Source organism: Coffea arabica, chromosome 9c, assembly GCF_036785885.1.
Source record: "Coffea arabica cultivar ET-39 chromosome 9c, Coffea Arabica ET-39 HiFi, whole genome shotgun sequence".
Classification (NCBI taxonomy): Eukaryota; Viridiplantae; Streptophyta; class Magnoliopsida; order Gentianales; family Rubiaceae; genus Coffea; species Coffea arabica.
The window spans coordinates 39,089,018-39,107,976 of NC_092326.1; the positions used below are offsets into that span (position 1 = coordinate 39,089,018).

Genomic DNA, 18,959 nt, shown 5'->3' on the forward strand with positions numbered 1-18,959 from the left:
TAACAGGCTTAAATTATATTACACAATATGAATTCAAATTCGAAATTCAAGTCACGCACATATCTCATACATCCATAGCTACTAGTGTATCTCATACATCCATAGCTACTAATGTAAAAAAATCATTACACTGTATGTATGTATGTCGGTGCATAAAAAATTAATCTGATTTTTTTAACAGAGAGAAGTGGTTGTGCATTTGTGGAAGGTGATCTATGCAATCTCATAACACACTGACAAAAGTGAAAGCAAAGATAAAAGAAGACACATATAATTACGATTCAACAAATACAAGTTGCTTATTCCAATCAAGATGTGCTGGATTCAATAAATTAAAGGCATTAAAGAGCTCAGCGCTTTATTAAAGAAAGCTTTGCAAGATTTCCATTAGATCTATGCTCTACTAATAGCAAAATTGATCAAAAGTCCTCTCAGTATCTTCATAAACAAATGGATCAAAATTTTCGAGGATGCGTAGGTTCACACGCAAATGTACTATATCATTTGTGCCATTTTTTTTCCCTGTAAAAAAGTCAACTTCCCATTCCTATTATCACTAATTACAAAAACTTTGCATTTTATGCAAAACTGGCCTTTTAAATGGCAATTTTCTTCTTTCTTCTTCTTTGCGGTTGTGGGGTTCAATTCTTAAATCAGATGTACATAGACGTGTCACATAAGATGAATTGCATCAAAAGCTGTCCATGTAATGAACAAGCTGCCGAGATTCAACTGCAAATTTATGACATAGTCATTACAATCTTAGCTATAGATTAGATATTTAAAGTTATTTTTTCCCCCTTTAGAATGTTGAAGTTATCTTCAAATGATACACCAACAAACATTTGTACTTTTTTTTTTTTTTTTGGTCAACCCAGAGAGTATCCTAATTTTGCCAGACTAATCTCTCCGGATCTAGAGTACCCCGCCCCCCAAGAGCACCCAGATGATATGTGAAGTCAGACTCGAATCACGCCCCACGAAAAATACCCCTGAGGATTCACCGGCTAAGCTGACCCCGAGGGGCGGCTTTGTACTTGATTATCCTGCATTTTTTGTTTCTAAATACTTAGATAGTACAAGTACATTGAATTGAATTGTTATATATACATATGTCTACATGTGTGTAGTACTAATATTATTCAACAATTGCATATATCAGTTCAGTATGATGGAAAGAAAAGTACAGTTTATTATGCAGCCTTATTAAAGTTGCAATACTCGAAATCTCCAAGGTTGCAGTAAATGGTTCGAAATTAGAAGTTCGATTGAACATTTCTACTCATTCATTCTTTAAATTTCTTTGGAATGAAGAAGAACTAGTTCTGATCAAATGATGAAAAGATAAATAGCAATAATCTACTAATTGCAACATTTACTGATCAAAGGATAATAATTGTACCACGTCTCAAACTGCAAAGACTAGATACAATAGTTGTTCTTCTAGGCTTGAGTAATTAATGGTACTGTCATTTACCACTAACATTTTTCTCCATGATAATTACATGCACTTAAGTCTAGAGCCTTCAATACAACGCTGCCTAGCTACAAGAAAATCATTACTACTCATCATCCCATGATTCCCATCAGCCGCCCTGTGAAACAATCTCAGCCATCTCCAAGAACCCTTGATGATGATTATCATCATTATGATCATGATGATGACGATGATGATGATGACCACAAATCTTCTCATTCTCTCTCACCCTTTCCTTCTCTTCCTCCATCTTCATATACATCCCGTACACATAGGATGAAAACGCCCAAACACACAGCAATGTAGACACAGCTTTCATCCCACTAAACTGATCCCGGTACACCAAAACACCCCCCAAAACATTCATGGACAAAAGGGCCGTCATGCAAATCCCCCCTGTCAACGACGTTGTCAAGAACACCATCCCCGCCGTCCCCATGAAACACAACTGCCACGTTACAATGTTAAAAGACACCGTCAGCCAGTAAGCTCTCGGCCCCAGATCAAAAACCTTAAAACTCTCATTTTTCATTTCGGAAAATCCCCCATCAGCCGCCATCCCTATCGTTGCCAGAGCCGTCGCCGCGATTTCCATAATCATTTGCATTTCCATCACCATAGCGTAGCAGTAAACTTGTCGATAAATTTTCTCCATTACTGGTAAATAAAGAGCGAATAATAGCCCGGCCCCGATGGTTGAAAAGAACCCTATGAAATATTTTGCTTTGGTTAAACCTTGTGCTTTGTCATGCTTTGATCCGAGGGCTAACAGAACTGAACTCAGAGTTAAAAGGACGACGCAGTTAAGGTTACAGAAGGTGATCTTCTGTTTTACGATGATTACGGCGAGAATGAGAGTGAAGGCAAGCTGGGAGGAGAGAAGCAAGGAAGAGGTTGAGACGGGTAGATATGAATTTCCCCACGAGAAAAGTAAGTTGTTGATGCCCAACAGAAATCCAATGATTACGGACAGTGACAAAAGTTTCGGCGTGAACCGGGAAAAGGGCCGTCTGTCCGTGCATTTGAAGAGGTAATAGGGGAGGTAAATGGGGAGGAGGAGCAGCGGAAAGCCGGCGGACTGCACCCATGTGGAAACCCACCGGCTTCCGCCCTTGTGGTTGAAGTAGAATTTGGAGAGGAGTGCTGATGAAACGGAGCCAACAAAGAGACAGAAGTAGTTGATGGCTAGCAGCTGTATGTAACGTCTGTTGTTTGTGCTTTTGTGCATGAATTCGGTTTTGTCTTCTTGTGCTTCTTGATTCAGTGGGGTGGGGGTGGGGGTGATGGTGGTGGTGATGGTGATGGTTGGTTCTGGTAGTAGTGGTTGTGGTGGCGGTGGCTGCGGTGGTGATAGCTGTGGCTGTGATGATGGGAGTGAAAAGGCCATTTGGATTGAATGAAAAAGTGAGGTTGAAACGGCGGAGACGAATATGAGTTTTAATGCGGATGGATGATGTCGTCTTGAGGATATGATCTGATGCTTCTAGTTCTATTCTGATCTCTGGGGTTCACGCTATATAAAGTGGTGGACTTTAGAGACAACGGAGAAAGGAGAGAATAGTTGTGTCTTTATCAAGAATTCAAGATTTGATTATCTTTAGTAGGATGCGAGTATTACAAAGTGAAAAGCTTTCGGCTGGTAGCCAAGAGGCTAATTGAGGATTCAATGATTGTGAATCAGAGCCCCTCTGTGAGTGTGTGTGTGTGTGTGTATATATATATATATATATATAGCATTTACATCACATAGTACTTAATTGAGGATTGACATGGTCTCTAAATTGACTCGATTTATATCTTAGATAAGAACAGATACTACACTTGATTTATACATTAGATTGATTTAGTTGCAATTTAGTAGTACTAGCTACCATTTTTATGATAAAATGAACCGTAATAATTTAGACTGTGTTAGGATTGTAAATTATATGAGGTAATTTTGTGAAAAAATTACTGCATCACTTTTTTGATGTGATGTATATGAGATAAAAAAGTAATTAAAAAATATATTGACGATACAAACAAGTCAGTGTGCGTGTGAATAAAAGATAGATAAATAACGTGCATTCCAGGCATAATTCTTGATGAAACTAGTCATATTCAATTTGTGAAAAGCCTCGTTTCACTTTGGGGTTGGGGACATGATGTTTACTTAAAGATTAGATTATGTTGCATCTTTTCCTTAATGAAGCAGTGATACTTAATTGAGGATTTAGATGTATGTTGCATCTTTTCCTTAATGAAGCAGTAATACTTAGTTGAGGATTGTCACATCTAAATTGACAAGATTGATATCTTTCATTGATTGAGTCGTGATTTAGTAGCACTAGCTACCATTTTTGTATGACACGACAAGTGTTTAACATAATTCTTTTGATGAAAGGAGTCATATTTGATTTGTGGAGGTTTCATTTCATTTCATTTCACTCTGTGGGCATGATTGTTTAGTGAGGCGTTTCCAGATAGGCAGATGGCGTTTGGTAGGATTTGGAGTCAGAGAGTGAAAGGTACAGATAAAAATATGGAAGCGTTTCAGCAGATGATAAGTAAATTCGTAACGGCTGCATTGACTATTTCGTCTCCTTGTGCTGCTAATTTCACCTCTAGCGGCTAATTTCAGGAGTGTCATCTTGACATCTTTTATGACTCACCAACAAAATGAGAGACAGCTGGTTCAATTCCAAGTGTGAGAATTCAAGGTTGAGACTGTAGCTTTCGTGGTTTGTAGGATGCACAGTGGATTTCAACTTGTACAATTGTCAAGTCTTAAATGCACTGTACATTATAGGCACTATCACCATATCGTACCCATACACGTTTACGCTGACATAACAAATGTAGATATTAAAATAATAAAAAATATATATATTGCTCGTATTTTACCTTTTTTTTTAATCTCGTTTTCACTATTTGTTTTATCATATAGTTTAGTATATGATAATCACGTAATAAAATTATAGTAAAAATGTGATTAACAAAAAGTAAAGTATCAGTAACATTTCCCTGAATTTAAAAAAGACATGACGAAATTTATCATTATTTAAAAATTACATTATGAATCATGCCATACAATTGCCTTTTAATAATTACATAGTTGCTCAATCCATGTATAGTGGACTTTTGTCTACGTTGCTTCTCTTCATCTCTATGCAAGTCTTCATACTTCATACAAACAAAAGTGACTGATGTCAAAGTCTAAGGTAACCACAAGTTGACTTAATTGATAGCGGTCGGTCAAATCCTCACAAAATATCGTGTATTCGAATTTTATTATTAATATGAAAATTATATTGATTAGCAATTTGTAAGAATTCTTATCAATTGCCTATGATTCCCAAGATATGTCATAACCCGTGACGGTGATCAGAACTAAACCCACCCAAACTCTAAATTACCTGAAAAAAAAAAAAGAAAGAAAAGGAAAGAATGTCTCCATGTCTTTTGTACTACTTAGGGTTGTAGATAGAAAGGAGCCTATTAATTTCAAATCCTGCACCAGCAATATATTTGGACTCATCAAGATCATTTTCACTAATAGGATCCAACTTAATGCAGACGAACATATTAGGTGCTATTCGTACTGCCATGGATTAGGCTAAATAAGACGATGATTATGTGTGTCTCTATTCTTTGGTAACTTGTCCATTCACAAATAAATACAAAACAAACCATTATAGTATTAACTACAACTATGACAGCTTCTTTCATCTCGACCACATCAATAATGAAACAAATTACAACAAAATCTCCTCCATTTCGAAGTCACTGCTGGCTCATCGTATTTGATTGGATAGAGCAGCATAAAATTAAGTGGATCAAATTAGAGGAAAATCTGAATTATTTGTGAGACTGCTAAACTATTCATCAGCAGTAAAACTGACCACTAATGCTACCTGCATCATAGGAAAATGTCTTAGTCAGCATGTGTGGATAAAAAGAAGTCGACACTGCCACGCATGCTATCTTCCTAAAAAGACCAGTCAACGTCTAATTGATTAAATAGATAAGGAAAGCAGCAAAGTCAATCCTAGATAATAGATGCTGACAGGTAGGTAAATAAATAAGACCTATATAGATGGATAGACTGAAATTAATTTTCCAGCTGATTATTGCTGCTGTTTCCTCGAAAACGATGAAATACAGTTTGAACAAATTATTATAATTCATTTTTTATTTTTGGTATAATTCATAATAGAGGTACGATGTTCAGTTACTGTTCGTGTGAGTCTTGCTAATTGACTCTCTGTCATACAAATGATGCATAATAAGATACTACAACTTTTTTGTTTGGATTGTAAGTTATTTGAGATTATTTGAAATATTTTTACTATAACACTTTTTGTGATGTGATGTATGTGAGATAAAAAGGTAATTGAAAAGGTAAAAAAGTGTATTGAAAATTGTAATGATGATGTAAGCAAATAAAACTGGGTAAATAATGCTCAATCCAAACAAACCCGTTGTTCGAGCAGCAGTACAATTGTTGGAGCCTCGTTATCCTTCGTCTCAAATTGGTCGTCGCATCTCAAGATTTCAACGTTTTAAAAATAGTGATTTGACGGTGATGTTAGCGAATTTGTTTCCAAAATTACAAGTAAATTTGACTTTCATGAAATGGCAAATATTTTCTTATAGGGTAAAAAATTTTAGCGGTCATTAAACTATTGATCGGATCATATTTTTGCCATCAAACTATTTTTCATTAGTAATTGACCAAGCCATTAAACAATATGATCAGTAAACCTGTAACCATTTAGTCGATAATTACTTTTAATCTATGAAATTAGCAGTTAATCTATGAAATACGGTCACGTAGTTGTTGGATAAAATTGCCTTCGCACTTTACCACATGTACTGCTAATTTCACAGATTAAGAGCAATTATTTACTAAATGATTACGAATTTACTGATTAAATTGTTTAGTGGTCAATTATTAATGAAAAATAGTTTGATGGATAAAATATAATTTGATAAATAATTTAGTGGTCGCTGATATTTGTTATCTTTTGATATATTATCAAAACAAAAAATATGATACTTTGAATGAGATGGGGCGAAGGAAAGGAGCAGTATTTATTGTTTAGTCACATAACCTTCCAAAAGAGATGAACAGGGATATAAAGCTGCTGCTATGTTCTATAGCACAGCAAGTGGCGACCTCGCAGAGACATGCATCGCCAGCACAACCGTCCGTGCAGTAATTAAGCCTCGTCCTAATACTAATAGATTACAAATAATCTATATCTATCTATATAAATTACAGAAGCAGTTTTTGGTTAGAATCCATTATAGATCTTTAAACTCTTAATTCCTTTTTTTTTTTTTTGCAGATTTTCTGTTTATCTTAATTCTTAAAATGTAACGAGCTGATTTCAAAATTTGATTATAGGCTATATTCTTATCATTTCAAAATTTAAATTATTTCCAAACTCTAAATTCCTTTTTTTTAATAGATTTTCTATTTATTTTGATTCCTAAAATGTAATGAATTGATTTCAAAATCTTGCTGCTAAACTATATTCTCATCATTTCAAAATTTAAATTATTTCTAAACTCTCAATTCCTTTTTTTTTTTGTAGATTTTTCTATTTATTTTGATTCCCAAAATTTAATGAGTTGATTTCAAAAGCTTGATTGTAGTCTATATTCTCATCATACAAAACTTAAATTATTTCCAAACTCTCAGTTTCTTTTTTGTAGATTGTCTATTTATTTTAATTCCTAAAATGTAATGCATTGATTTCAAAGTATTGATTGTAAATATATTCTCATCATTTCAAAATTTAAATTCTTCCCAAGCTCTCAATTCCTTTTTTTTTATAGATTTTTTTATTTATTTTAATTCCTAAAATGTAATGAGTTAATTTCAAAATCTTGATTGTAGACTATATTCTCATCATTTCTAAATTTAAATTATTTCAAATCTTAACACCTTGATGATACGCATGACTTTAAATTTTGAGAGAAAAAAAGGAGTTTTTTGATCCACATATATTTTTGGCTATGTATTATATAATCTAAATTACTATTGTGAGTTCTTTTTTCTTTATCTCCAAGATATACTTTGGTTTCTCTATTTATTATTTGTGTTTTCCAATTATGAGATTATTTAGACAAATGTTGGATTTTACATATTACATTTCCATCTCTATACATTTTAAACTAATAGATATCTCAGGTTCGAACCTTCCACTCACACTAAGAGAAAAGTACGTGAAATAATAATAATTAAAAATGAAACAACATTTTTAAACTATTATGATTGAAAGTAACTTAACCAATTATTAGGTTAAAAATCACTAATAAATTTAGTAAATGAAATAAAAATTGTACAATTTTTTGATTTTGCAATTGGAAGGAACATATGCAATATCCATTCAAAATAAAAATGTAATGAACCAATGGTCTAAATTTGGTTGCACAAAAAATAGATTGTACCTTTTACCATTTTTATCTAAAAAGGTTATTTGTGATAGAGAATAGTAAAAAAAAAAAAAGAGTTTTTCACTAAAAGAAGAATGTAATTCTTATTTTGATGTCAAGTGAAATACCAATACAAGATTATAAATAGTATTTTTTCTTAAGATCTTTAAACTATTAATTCCTTTTTTTTTTTGTAGATTTTCTATTTATCTTAATTCTTAAAATGTAATGAGCTGATTTCAAATTTTGATTATAGGCTATATTCTTATCATTTCAAAATTTAAATTATTTCCAAACTCTAAATTCCTTTTTTTTTTTATAGATTTTCTATTTATTTTGATTCCTAAAATGTAATGAATTGATTTCAAAATCTTACTACTAGACTATACTCTCATCATTTCAAAATTTAAATTATTTCCAAACTCTCGATTCCTTTTTTGTAGATTTTCTATTTATTTTGCTTTCCAAAATTTAATGAGTTGATTTCAAAATCTTGATTGTAGTCTATATTCTCATCATTTCAAAACTTAAATTATTTCCAAACTCTCAGTTCCTTTTTTGTAGATTGTCTATTTATTTTAATTCCTAAATTGTAATGGATTGATTTCAAAGTCTTGATTGTAAACTATATTCTCATCATTTCAAAATTTAAATTCTTCCCAAGCTCTCAATTCCCTTTTTATAGATTTTTTCATTTATTTTAATTCCTAAAATGTAATGAGTTAATTTCAAAATCTTGATTGGAGACTATATTCTCATCATTTCTAAATTTAAATTATTTCAAATCTTAACACCTTGATGATACACATGACTTTAACATTTGAGAGAAAAAAAGGAGTTTTTTGATCCACATATATTTTTGGTTATGTATTATACTAATCTAAATTACTTTTGTGAGTTCTTTTTTCTTTATCTCGAAGATATACTTTGGTTTCTCTATTTATTATTTGTGTTTTCCAATATGAGATTATTTAGACAAATCTTGGATTTTACATATTACATTTCCATCTCTATACATTTTAAACTAATAGAGATCTCGGGTTCGAACCATCCACTCACACTAAGAGAAAAGTACGTGAAATAATAATAATTAAAAATGAAACAACATTTTAAACTATTATGATTGAAAATAACTTAACCAATTATTAGGTTAAAAATCACCAATAAATTTAGTAAATGAAATAAAAATTGTACAATTTTTTGATTTTGCAATTGGAAGAAACACATGCAATATCCATTCAAAATACGAATGTAAAAATGTAATGAACCAATGGCCTAAATTTGGTTGCACCAAAAATAGATTGAACCTTTTACTATTTTTATCTAAACAGGTTATTCGTGATAGAGAATAGTAAACAAAAAAAAAAAGAGTTTTTCACTAAAAGGAGAATGTAATTCTTATTCTTATGTCAAGTGAAATACCAATACAAGATTATAAATAGTATTTTTTCTTAAGAATTTGTGGCAATCTTGAAGTTTATCTATGTAATTAGTTTTGATAAATTTTAGGGATGGGAAGGGCATGGAAAGGGGGGGAGAGACTAAAAAAAAGTTGCAATAAATTTAATTTGTATACATTATAGTGCATTGATGACACATATATTTTTTATGAAAATTTAACTATAAACATACTTTTATCAATTTTGCTAGGTACTGTGCATGCTTCTATTTGTCATACTTTATACCTTGATTAAGAAGTTTACTCACCTCTATTCACCAAATGTTCTATTTCTTAAGTTGCTTATAATTAAAAGCATTACATTATTGGTTTACAAATATGAGGCCCGGTTGAAAATTTAAAAATCATGGACTATCAAATATTTTTAGGCTAAATAAACAAACAAAAATTTTGAAATTTTAAAATTAAAATTATATAAAATAGAACCTTGATAGTTATTTTTATTCCTCTTGAAAGAAATCTGATATTGTATGAATTTTATGCCAAATGTAATGGATATGATGATTAAGAAATGAATTTAACATTTTGGCAAATACTTTTTGAATTTTCTGAATGCTGGACATGATGGTTGAGAAGTGAATTGGCATTTAGCAAATATAATTTGGTTTTAGATCAATTACAATTTAATATGACATGTTTTATGTGTTATACCACTTTTTTTTTTTTTTTTGGTAATGCATGTTTATACTAGATAGACAGTAGCCAAAAATTATTTTTTGTTTTAAATTTTTTTCAGCAAGGAAAGTATGGGATTTATAAAGGCAGAATCAGGAAGGGGTAGCTAAAATTTGTTTGACATTTCATAGGTCAAACTATTGTTTATTAAATTTTTGTGTGTTATATATCCCCAAACTATAGCACGGGTTTTCAAACTAATACACAATAAGGTACAACTTTGTTTCAACCAACGTTACACCATTCAATACAATTGTTGGAGCTTCACTATCTTTCGTTTCAAATTATTTGTCTCATCTTGAGATTTCTACCTTTTAAAAATAGTGATTTGATGGTGATATCAATGAATTTATTTTCAATGTCATCTGTAATTTTGACTTTACTAAAATGATAATTATTTTAATACATTCTACACTGAAAAGTATGATACTTTCCACGAGACGGAAGGAAGGAAAATAGTAATTATTGTTTAGTCACATAACCATCCAAAGGAGATGAACAGGGAGATACAGCAGCTGCTGCTAAGTCCTAAGCTAATCTATGTTCTATAGCACAGCAAGTGGCAACCTTGCAGACTCATGCATTGCCAGCACAACCCTCCATGCAGCAATTAAACCTCATCCTAATAGTTATTGCAAATATCTGCCAAAGTTGAATACATAAAACAATTACTAGGGGATAAATCTTGAAGTTTTTATATATTTTATTTTTGAAAGGACTGGACTAAATTCACACATTTCGTAGAAGAACAACTTATACTATAATAAGTATTAAACTAGTTACAATACTTAAAAATTTTTACTAATAAAGGGTGTGAATTGAACGTCTGAATTTCTAAGTCCTTGAACTTATGTAGACGTATTAAATTTTGCCAAACACAAAAGAATGAAAGGTAAGTTGCACTAAAAACCTCCATTGGTATCCCTTTTCTCCATTCATCGTATATTTTGTGGATTGATTTTCCTGAGAAATTGATTGTAGCAAAACGTATGGTTGTAATATCATTGTCACACTCACCATCACAATGTAATTAAGAGCAAAATACAAGAAAATCGGTTACTTGAAAATCATGTCATTGTCGAATATCAAGAAGACAGTTTTACTTTTATAGTTTTATTTCGAAGACTAGTAAAAAGATTTTGGTATCTATATATGGAAGTAAATGTAACTTGTCATTGTCGAATATCAAGACAGTTTTACTTTTATAGTTTTATTTCGAAGACTAGTAAAAAGATTTTTGTATCTATACATGAAAGTAAATGTAAATATCACCCTTGTTTGGACAGCCATTTTTCGTGGGAAAATTACGTCGTTTTCCGTGATCACATTTCTCAATTATCTTTTTTCCTCACATACATCAAATCACTACAGTAATTTTTCTAAAAAAATCCTAGAAAATGCAATCTAAACAAAATTTTATGCTGCAAAATATGACTATGATTTGAAGCGACATCAGAAAATATGAACCATTTTTTGACGTTGAATCATGTGTAATTGCTATTTAGTCTTAAAGCAGGGTGCTACACAAATAATTTCTTGTGTTCATATGTGTGTGTGTATATATATATTAGCCAAGCAAAATCTCATAAATTCTATGACAGAGAAAAACACATTTTGTTAAAAAATTTTAAAATCCTGTAAGGCTATGTAAGAAATTCACAAGTAAGATATTCCTACACTTATTTCTCAGGAGGAGAGGATTGGATTGGGTTGTAAAATAGAATAGATTATAAGTAAGAAGTCTTGGATTTCAAGACCTCATATTTATCGGAAAAAAATTATTTCTCAAAAAAAAAAAAAACATTGATAATCAATAATGTCAATCTGAAAGCCCAAGTCCAACCTCTCTTCAGCCCATGGTATGCCCAAGATTATGACTAACGCCTGCCCCGCAGTCCACACTGATACAGTAATCAATTGGCGGGAAATCCCCACATTCCCTCCTCTTCTTCCCGCCAAAATCAACCGACAATTCCATTGATCCCTTCCCAGTTGCACACCAACCCGCCCCTCCTCGTCTTCCAAAAAGCCGGCCGAAACAGCCTCTCCTTGGGAAGCCGTCGCTGTCGACCCGGCATATACGAGATGGAAAGCTACGGCGGCGGTGGATACTTTGTGGACGAGAAAGCCGTCCGCGTCGAAAACATTTTCCTAGAATTTCTCAAGAGGTAAAGCTTCTTAGATTTTTCATATGTATTTCCCGGATTAGCATCAATTATTAATTTTTGTTCATTCTGATCTGACCTGATTTGTAATTATTTTTTCTTTTTTTTTTTTGGTATATTTCAGTTTTAGGGCAGAAGGAAATGCTCGGGAACCGTTCTACGAGGCGGAGATCGAAGCGATGAGGCCGAATGAGTCGAATACAATGTTTATTGACTTCTCTCACGTCATGCGCTTTAATGAAGTTCTTCAAAAGGCCATTTCTGATGAATTCTTAAGGTAATTTTGTTGCGTTTTCAGTGGCTAGTATTTGCACTAATTCTTGGATGGCAAAGGTACTACCTTTACAGCATGAGTACAACAAGCTTGAGAGATTTTACTAGAAGTGTCAGAACCTTAGTTCTTTGTTTTGTTTTTTTTTTTTTTTCTAATTTTAGTATGATAAGAGTTTTAAATATGATTAAATTATTTCTGTTTAGCTAATTGAGCTTAATACTTTAGAAGCATATCTTTATTGTGCTTAGATGTGGTACATGGATGCCAAGATGTTGTGCTATTTATAAGAGCGTCTTAATTTTGCTTCCATTTCACTTAACATATTAGTAGAATTTTGAAGAGCTATACAAATTGCATGAATAGTTGTACCTTTAGTTTTTGGCTGCCGGATGTTTGATGGTATATTAATCTTCTGGGAAATTCTAGGTTCGAGCCTTACTTGAAGAATGCATGCAAGAGATTTGTTATGGAACAGAAGCCCACCTTCATAACTGATGATAATCCTAACAAGGACATCAATGTGGCCTTCTATAATCTTCCCTTGGTTAAAAGGTACGGAATCAGAGTTGTGATTGAAGTTTTCACTGGCTTCAAGGTAGTTAATTTGATTATATCACTATTTTTGGTTGATTTTAATTCAACTTCCATGAATTGCAGATTGAGGGAATTGGCAACATCAGAAGTAGGGAAGCTGGTTTCAGTGACTGGAGTAGTGACGCGGACCAGTGAGGTCAGGCCAGAGCTTTTACAGGGCACTTTTAAGTGCTTAGATTGCGGAAATGTTGTCAAGAATGTTGAACAGCAATTTAAATATACTGAGGTTTGCAATTACACTTTAATGTAGAGACTCAAGCATATACAACAGATTAGGAGAAATATTGCTGCCTGCAATGGAATGCAGTCTCAGTAGCTTACAAAAAAAAGCAAATTATCTTCACATTTCCTGCAAGTTGTGATGGTTGTAATGCATTTTACTGCTTTATCTCCTTAAGGACCCATATGATTCCCGTAGCACCTGAATTATGTCAAATTCAATTCTATTTGGATTTCGCTTTCTGGTTAATAGCAATATGATTACTATGTACACGGTATCAGTTTTGCTGGTTGATGGTATAGTTGGCTACCAGAATTAGACCATTGGGAAATCACATCTACTAATAGGCTCAAATTCATGATAAAGTTTTCAATTTAAAACTCATATTTTGAGTCATTTTGAAGTTTCTCTATTTGTTTTGGATTCACAGCCTATTATCTGTGTGAATGCAACATGCCAAAACAGAACAAAGTGGGCATTGCTAAGGCAAGACAGCAAATTTGCGGATTGGCAGAGGGTCCGCATGCAGGAAACCTCTAAAGAGATACCTGCAGGTTCCCTTCCAAGATCTCTTGATATCATTTTACGTCATGATATTGTTGAACAAGCTAGGGCTGGTGACACGTAAGTAAATCCCCATAAGAAATCTCTGTATTAAACCAGAGTTAATCTGCTTGAAATCTTTGATATTCATTCTTTTTTCGTTGCAGGGTTGTTTTTACTGGCACTGTTGTTGTCATACCAGACGTACTTGCACTAGCCTCTCCAGGGGAGAGAGCTGAGTGCAGGAGAGAAGCACCTCAGCGCAAGGGTTTCACTGCTGGTCAGGAAGGCATTAGGGGTCTTCGTGCATTGGGTGTAAGAGACCTGTCCTATCGCCTTGCCTTCATAGCCAATTCTGTACAGGTTAGTCCCTCCTCCTGCCTTATTTAAGTTTTTAGTTGCATCCAAGTTCGAAGGTTTCCAATTTCTCATTTTCTTTTTCTTTTCACATTTATTTGATATTTCCTGCATTGTGGCTTAGATATGTGATGGAAGAAGGAACACAGACATCAGAAATAGGAGGGACAATGATGAAGATGATTATCAGCAGTTTACGGTACATCTATCTGTTCATGATTAGTACTTTTAGTTTTTGCATGGTAATGCTGGCTGAAATTGATCATGGTTGTAGGGATTTGGCTCAACAAACTCTCTTATCATTGGCAAACTGTAGAATTCTGTTTTCCTGAGACATTTAACTAAAATGATATACTGATATATCCTTGTGGGTCACCTATCTTTTATCTTACATTTAATATTCATTGATCTGCTTCAGCTCTTTCTGCTGGTAAAAGCAGTTGAAAGTAAACATGCATTCACCTCTATTATGCAATTGCAAAATGGATGATTGGAATGTCATTACCAAAATGAAGGGAAAATTCCACTTTTCGTCCGTAAACTTTGGGTTAGGAACACAATTCGTCCCCAAAATTTATGGACACATTTAGTATAAAAACGGCAAATCAATCAATTTAGACGGAAATAGTCATGTGACCAGCACACGGCCGTTAAGGGGAAAAAATCTCAAAAAAGAAACTATTGGCTTTTGTTAGCTTCATTAGAAAAATATTACAAAAATATTTTTTGTACATAATAAACTTATGTTACAAAATGTTACAAAAATTCTCTTTCATGCGCATGTTAAACAATATTAACAAATTTTTTTTTTTACCTCCATAAGGTGGAAAGTCATTTTTTTTTTAAGAAGTCATAAACAGCTGGTAGTTTATTGGAAATGAATCAAAAGAGCATGAAGCCTTGGTACCTCCTGATGGTCACTAACTGCTGTATTGCACCATCTTTTGTCTAATTGTATCATTCTCTGTGGAGATGAGCAGTCTGCTCTAATTTAGACTTTTGCACTAAATTATAGTTTTTTTTTTGTTGCAAAAAGGTTCTTTTTGAGTTTGCTTCTGTACATAACCATAATGCTGCTGTGCTTCAACTGATTTCCTGACAGACAGAAGAGCTAGATGAGATCCAAACAATGAGGAACACTCCTGACTTCTTTAATAAGCTTGTGGACAGCATTGCACCAACTGTTTTTGGTCACCAAGATATCAAACGAGCCATCCTCCTTATGCTTTTGGGTGGTGTACACAAGTTAACCCATGAAGGGATCAACCTCAGAGGAGACATCAATGTTTGTATAGTTGGGGATCCCAGCTGTGCAAAATCTCAGTTCCTCAAGTAATTGGTTTTCCACTTTTTGTTGTTCCTTCTTGTTTCTATTAAGCTTCAAGTCATCCTAATGTCCAAAAATCTACTAAACCTACCTGTTCTATTTGCTCTGAAGGTATACTTCAAGTCTAGTTCCAAGATCAGTCTATACATCTGGGAAATCCTCATCAGCTGCTGGATTGACTGCAACAGTGGCCAAAGAACCTGAGACTGGTGAATTTTGCATTGAGGTAATATACCATTTGGATCATTCTGTTAAGACTGCTGCGCATAATATAGAATATTATCAGTTTAGCATCTCTGCTGTTTAATGCATCCAGAGGATGATGTTCTTGCACATGTATGTACACAAACTCACAAATACCTTCATCTCTTTCCTTCTATTAAGCATACTTCTCCTTTTCTATTTCTAAAATCTGGTTAGATGCATGAAATGTCTTGTATAAAGAGAAACTTGTAATTAATACTATTTGTCTCCCCAGTTACTAATGATAAAAGGAGGGAGAACTTACCTTTTGGGAAAACAGAAGTTTCATTATGATTGCATCGTGGTTTGCTTGTTACTACTCATTCTGATTCTCTTAGTAAATATTTTTCATATTATTTCAGGCTGGTGCACTGATGCTGGCCGATAATGGCATCTGTTGCATTGATGAATTTGACAAGATGGATATAAGAGATCAGGTGATTATGGTTTAATACCATTTGTATTACTTTTCTCCATCTTTTCCCACCTTGGAGTTCATATGGTTTGCATCCTATAATACTGGTAAACTTGGAAATGTCAAGGTTGCCATCCATGAAGCAATGGAGCAACAGACTATAAGCATAACAAAAGCTGGGATACAAGCAACCTTGAATGCTCGAACGTCAATATTAGCTGCAGCCAACCCCAATGGTGGGCGCTATGACAAATCTAAACCTCTAAAGGTGAGCATCTAAGTCTTCTGAGTGCTAAAGTCACATGTTGAACTCAAACCCGCCCAAGTTATTTAATTATTGATGATTTAGCCTCCTGCTGCAGTGTGATGCTGCTCTTCCACCTGCTATTCTTTCAAGATATGATTTGGCATGTGTTATGATCAATGATCTAACCATTTATGGTTTTGCCTTCTGCTGCAGTATAATGTGGCTCTTCCTCCCGCTATTCTCTCAAGATTTGATCTGGTATATGTTATGATCGATGATCCAGACGATCAAACAGATTACCACATTGCCCATCATATTGTCAGAGTTCATCAAAAGCGGGAAGATGCCCTGTCTCCTGCATTTACAACTGCCCAACTGAAACGCTACATTGCATATGCCAAGACTCTGAAACCAAAGGTTGTGTAATGAGAATGTGATGTTTTAACTGGTATTATGGTTATCCATTGTTTGCTTAATGGCATTTGATACCATGCAGCTTAGTGCTGAAGCTAGGCAGCTTTTGGTGGAATCTTATGTTTCTCTGCGTAGAGGTGATACTGCTCCAGGAAGTAGAGTCGCTTATCGCATGACAGTGAGGCAGCTTGAAGCACTGATCAGGCTTTCCGAGGCAATTGCTAGGAGTCATTTGGACACTCAGGTGCCTCATTAGTTCTGTAATGATTTTTTTTTTCCAATTTCTTTCTTTAAGGCTTCTAACTTCTGCGGGACGTGGATGATGGTAATAGGTGCAACCGCGCTATGTACGTATCGCTGTGAGGCTGCTAAAAACATCAGTAATCAGGCAAGGAAATGTTGAAGTTTATCCAACAGGTCAGATGACATATAAGACAAACAGAGTTTATTGATTGATTAGCCTGCGTGTCGTGCAGTGTGGAGTCAAGTGAGATTGACCTGTCTGAGTTCCAAGAAGAAAATCGTGATGATGCTGATGGTGGAGATCATGGAGATGGTGGTACTGGCCAAGAAGAAGCCCATGCCGACGGTGCCTCAATTGAGCCACGTCAAGGTAACGCAGGTCAGTGAACGTTATGGTTTTATTATGATGTAAATTTCTTGTAAAGCTATTTTGGTACTTGTTTGTGATCTATAGATTTAATTTGATTATGACTTTGCAGAAAGTGGAGCAGGGGCAGGAAATAGGCAAGGAAAGAAACTCGTCATGACTGACGAGTATTTTCAAAGGGTTACTCGTGCCCTTATCGTTCGTCTCAGGCAGCATGAAGAGACTGTATTACAAGAAGGTAAATCCGTACTCTTATCTCATGAAGACATTCAGTGACCATGTGAAACTTTCCTGGACAAATTCAAGAAAGCTCCAAATTGGCGAACTAATGATAGGGTCAAATCCAACTTTCTGCATATTATGTCCTAAAAAAATTTGGTATCTGGAATGCTCAATCCTTGGTTATGGTTTCCAGGTGCTGGTTTGGCTGGAATGAGACAGAGGGATTTGATACAGTGGTATGTAGGACAGCAGAACGCGAAAAATAGTTACAGCTCTATGGAAGAGGCAGCTGCTGAAGTTACAAAACTCAAAGCAATTATAGAGGTACAAATTCAAATAGAGGATGCTTTGATCTGCATGAAGTTTTTACCCCGTGTTAATTTCGCATTATAGCTGAAGTAAAACCATGCCAAAGTTAACTAACTCCTTTTGGTACAGAGTCTGATTCGACGGGAAGGACATTTGATAGTGGTGGATGATGGTACACAAGCAGCAGGAGAGGGTGAAGGGCGGTCAGCACCAGTATCAAGAAACGACAGAATTTTGGCAGTGGCTCCTAATTATGTTATAGATTGATAGGAGGCATTTTGCCGGCGTGTAAAGTTGGACTAGTGCAACCCGGACCATTAACTCTCGAGCTGCCTGCGCCAAGATTGTGATTATGGGTATGACTCTCTCGCAAAGGATTTGACCTCCCAACCTCCTAGCCTCATTGAGGTGCTTGTAAACCATTAAAAAGGTTGGAAAAAGAGGATGGATCGGGATTGGTTAGGAGTTGTTAAAATTATTTTTTATTGTATGCCATTTTTATTAGTAGGCTGAGGCATTTTATTGTATGACATTTAATCAGAGTAAAGAGTTTGCAAGAAGCAGCAATGTCACTTTCTGTAGAAAATAAACTTCAAATTTTTTTTCTTTCTAGGTTCAGGAAGAAAAGTTTGTTTTTACATTAGGATACCCTTTGTTTTCTCTACATTTTTATTTTTATTGGATGATCATGTACTACTTCATGCTCAACTCTCCGATACTCTGCCTTTCAATCCAACTGTTCTGTTGATTACCCCGCAACTTCCTTTGAGCTAAGCTCGCTGTAATGTAACTTAAATTGTGAGAATCGAGTTTCTTTTTTTCTTTTTTTTTCTTTCTTTCTCCTTTGTCTAGTTCAAGAAAGGAAAGGGCAAAAAAAGGATCTGAATCTCAGAGCAACTGATCAGATCAAAATAGCATTATGGGAGCGTAGATCCTTTTGTTGTACGATGGCGAACTGAATTAAGAGTTCGGTTTGTAGAACTAC

General features: G+C 34.2%; 2 protein-coding genes across 2 annotated transcripts; one reads left to right on the top strand and one right to left on the bottom strand.

Moving 5' to 3' along the window:
* Window positions 1–1,349: 1,349 nt before the first annotated feature.
* Window positions 1,350–3,167, bottom strand: LOC113708508 (probable purine permease 4). Its single transcript, XM_027230966.2, has one exon. It carries the CDS (start codon window positions 2,862–2,864, stop codon window positions 1,587–1,589), a length of 1,278 nt encoding a protein of 425 aa, XP_027086767.1. The 5' UTR covers window positions 2,865–3,167; the 3' UTR covers window positions 1,350–1,586.
* Window positions 3,168–11,944: 8,777 nt separating this feature from the next.
* Window positions 11,945–18,682, top strand: LOC113707630 (DNA replication licensing factor MCM6-like). The gene is made up of 18 exons (XM_027229894.2): window positions 11,945–12,202; window positions 12,324–12,476; window positions 12,900–13,025; window positions 13,131–13,293; window positions 13,718–13,911; window positions 13,998–14,193; window positions 14,312–14,386; window positions 15,290–15,519; window positions 15,626–15,740; window positions 16,120–16,194; window positions 16,300–16,440; window positions 16,633–16,836; window positions 16,916–17,077; window positions 17,166–17,221; window positions 17,310–17,455; window positions 17,556–17,681; window positions 17,859–17,989; window positions 18,104–18,682. Exons 1-18 carry the CDS (start codon window positions 12,120–12,122, stop codon window positions 18,239–18,241), a joined length of 2,514 nt encoding a protein of 837 aa, XP_027085695.1. The 5' UTR covers window positions 11,945–12,119; the 3' UTR covers window positions 18,242–18,682.
* The last annotated feature ends 277 nt before the right edge of the window (window positions 18,683–18,959 follow it).

Bases quoted from the DNA above. Each gene is read 5' to 3' on its own strand.
- LOC113708508 (XM_027230966.2), bottom strand. From the start codon at position 2,864: ATGGCCTTTTCACTCCCATCATCACAGCCACAGCTATCACCACCGCAG.
- LOC113707630 (XM_027229894.2), top strand. From the start codon at position 12,120: ATGGAAAGCTACGGCGGCGGTGGATACTTTGTGGACGAGAAAGCCGTC. The intron at 14,387-15,289 runs GTACATCTATCT...ATTTCCTGACAG, and splicing joins ATGATTATCAGCAGTTTACG to ACAGAAGAGCTAGATGAGAT. The intron at 17,222-17,309 runs GCAAGGAAATGT...CGTGTCGTGCAG, and splicing joins CTAAAAACATCAGTAATCAG to TGTGGAGTCAAGTGAGATTG.